The sequence below is a fragment of the Etheostoma spectabile genome, chromosome 4 (assembly GCF_008692095.1).
Source record: "Etheostoma spectabile isolate EspeVRDwgs_2016 chromosome 4, UIUC_Espe_1.0, whole genome shotgun sequence".
Taxonomy (NCBI): domain Eukaryota; kingdom Metazoa; phylum Chordata; class Actinopteri; order Perciformes; family Percidae; genus Etheostoma; species Etheostoma spectabile.
The window spans coordinates 32831919-32834521 of record NC_045736.1 but is presented as its reverse complement, the minus strand read 5'-3'; the positions used below and the strand labels follow the sequence as shown (position 1 = coordinate 32834521).

The 2603-nt window shown below is 42.3% G+C and overlaps 1 protein-coding gene across 1 annotated transcript in view; it reads left to right on the top strand.

Moving 5' to 3' along the window:
* The window catches only part of chd6 (chromodomain helicase DNA binding protein 6), a 150379-nt gene that overhangs the window by 114924 nt on the left and 32852 nt on the right, over positions 1-2603 (top strand). The window contains exons 18-20 of the mRNA XM_032512666.1: positions 577-787; positions 993-1188; positions 2150-2314. Coding sequence (XP_032368557.1) covers positions 577-787; positions 993-1188; positions 2150-2314 — 572 coding nt within the window. The remainder of the gene's footprint in view (positions 1-576; positions 788-992; positions 1189-2149; positions 2315-2603) is intronic.

The following is a 2603-nucleotide window of genomic DNA, read 5'->3' as shown; positions in this document are numbered from 1 at the left end:
ACACACACACACACACACACACACACACACACACACACACACAGCTGAGCTGAGACACAACACGCAGTACCTGACTGGGAACAATACAGAGAGGATTAGCACAGATGAACTAACGCTAGGCTTGTTACTGTAAGGCTACAATGAAACCTTTGAGTAAAAAGTCAACTTTTTGTTCCCTTTAAATAATGTTTCCAAAATCGTTTCAGTGGTTCTTCAACTCATAACAGCCAATAACCGACAAGAAGGATTTTTTTGGGGGGGGGGGAGATGAGGAGGAGGGAGGGTCGAGCTAGTCTCGTTTTGTTTGAAAATACATTGAATGTTAATAAGAAGTAACGTCACCCAACATCGCTTAGAGCACCTTTAGTGACCCAACAGTTCTAATGAGGCATTATAACCCTCTACGACAGTAACGTGTTCAACCAAGAGGAGGTCAAAATAAAGAAAGTAAGACACGCGTGATGATGGGAGGGAATGGATAAACAAAGAAAAGAGCAAGTCCAAACAAAATTCTGCAGTCCTCCATCTCAACAGTCTTCTCTCTCTCTCTCCTGCCTTTCTCTTCCTGTCTTTCAGGAGCGGAGGAGAAGATTCTGGAAAGCTTCAGGAAGTACCACAGTCCGGACGCGCTGGACTTCCAGCTGCAGGCCATGATCCAGGCAGCTGGTAAACTGGTGCTGATCGACAAGCTGCTGCCCAAACTGCTGGCCGGGGGACACAAAGTCCTGGTCTTCTCCCAGATGGTCCGCTGTCTGGACATCATGGAGGACTACCTCATACAGAGACGGTGAGGAGAGAGAGAGGGCCGAGGGAGGTCGGCAACAGCAGAATGGAGATTTAGGAGAAATGAATGAAGAATGTGAAGCCACATTTAGCAGAATGGAGAGATATGGAAAGCTGTTATCACCCTTGATAAGGTCCCATATTGTAACAAGGGAGATATTGATGACTTTTTTTGATTAAACGTACTCATTTCTTCATGTTTTCTCCAGCTACACGTACGAACGCATCGACGGCCGCGTGCGAGGGAACCTGCGGCAGGCGGCCATTGACAGGTTCTGCAAGCCCGACTCGGACCGCTTTGTTTTCCTGCTGTGCACCAGAGCCGGAGGGCTGGGAATCAACCTGACGGCTGCAGATACCTGCATCATCTTCGACTCGGACTGGAACCCCCAGAACGACTTGCAGGTGGGCAGACAGCTTGGAGACGTGGCCAAAAGGTTTAGGTATAGGTGGATGGTGCTGTAGTTCTACTGAAGAGACCAGAATACCAGAGATCTAAACTCCACTTTCTTTAGACTGTGGGAAGCGGCTGCTCTGTTAGCCGTTTACTGATGATTCCTTTTAGGATTGCAATATTTGACAAAATGTGGCTTCAAAGGGCGACTCTGTCTCGAATGATTAAAGTGAGCATGCACACTGTGGGTATGAATCTTTGCCTCAGTTTGGATGCAATTGATGTTTGCATTCTTTAATTGAATGGCATTTATCAAAATTGTTCTTAATTATTGGTTGACACTGCTCTTCGTTGATGCTTGAACCTTTCAGGCGGGAGACAAATGTGTTTTTGTCCTCTTTACTTGCCTATTAAATATATAGTATATTGTAATCTATTGCCCCTGCAGCAAATTTATTCTGCTAAGTGTGCAGCCTTATGTTTCTTATCAGGCACTGTGATTTAACTTCCTGATAAGTTGGTCTAGCATTAAACATAACATAACATAACATTCTCATCTTTCTCAAACAGTTTTCCAGGGAAACTGTTTAGCAGTTTAACAATTATCCGTATGGACAAGGTCATATAAAGAAGAAAAAGGTTTCGTTTTATTTTGAAAAATAAACAGTCAAATGCCAATATCCTTGTCTTACAAAGTAATGTGATCCATTTAAATTTGAGTTATTACAAACATGAGGCCCTAAAATCCACAAGAATGAGCCTTCAATATTAACAGCATTATAAAGCATTTTACTGTTTACACTGTTGAAATCAGCTATCACCTGCTGTTCTTTTTTTTTCAGTTTATGCATAAAACATTAATTCACATAGATGCAAGACATATAGACAGACAGCAAGACACAGTAATAATGTATAAGAATAATGCCTTCTACTATTTGTGATATTTCATATCTTTTTTCTGCTCCATGTCAGGCCCAGGCACGCTGCCACCGGATTGGCCAGAGCAAAGCGGTGAAAGTCTACAGACTGATCACCAGGAACTCGTACGAGAGGGAAATGTTTGACAAGGCCAGTCTGAAGCTGGGATTGGACAAAGCCGTCCTCCAGGACATCAACCGCAAGGGAAGCCTCAACGGGGTGAGAGACTATTGTTACATGTGGTACGATGTTGCTCTGTGTGTCTTCTTTAGGTGATCAGTTTCCTAATGGTATTAAGCACATAACAATATATAAGGTGAGGTTAGAAGTCGATGGACCGTCAATAAAGTATATCCACAAATGTACATGCATTGATCAATATAAAACAGCAATTGACTAAAAGGAAAAAAAAGAATAAAACAAAACAAATTTGAACAAAGAAAAAAAAAAAAGATAAATGAAATAAAAATAATAATTTCTGCCTCACCCTTCCACCATCTCTCAAAGC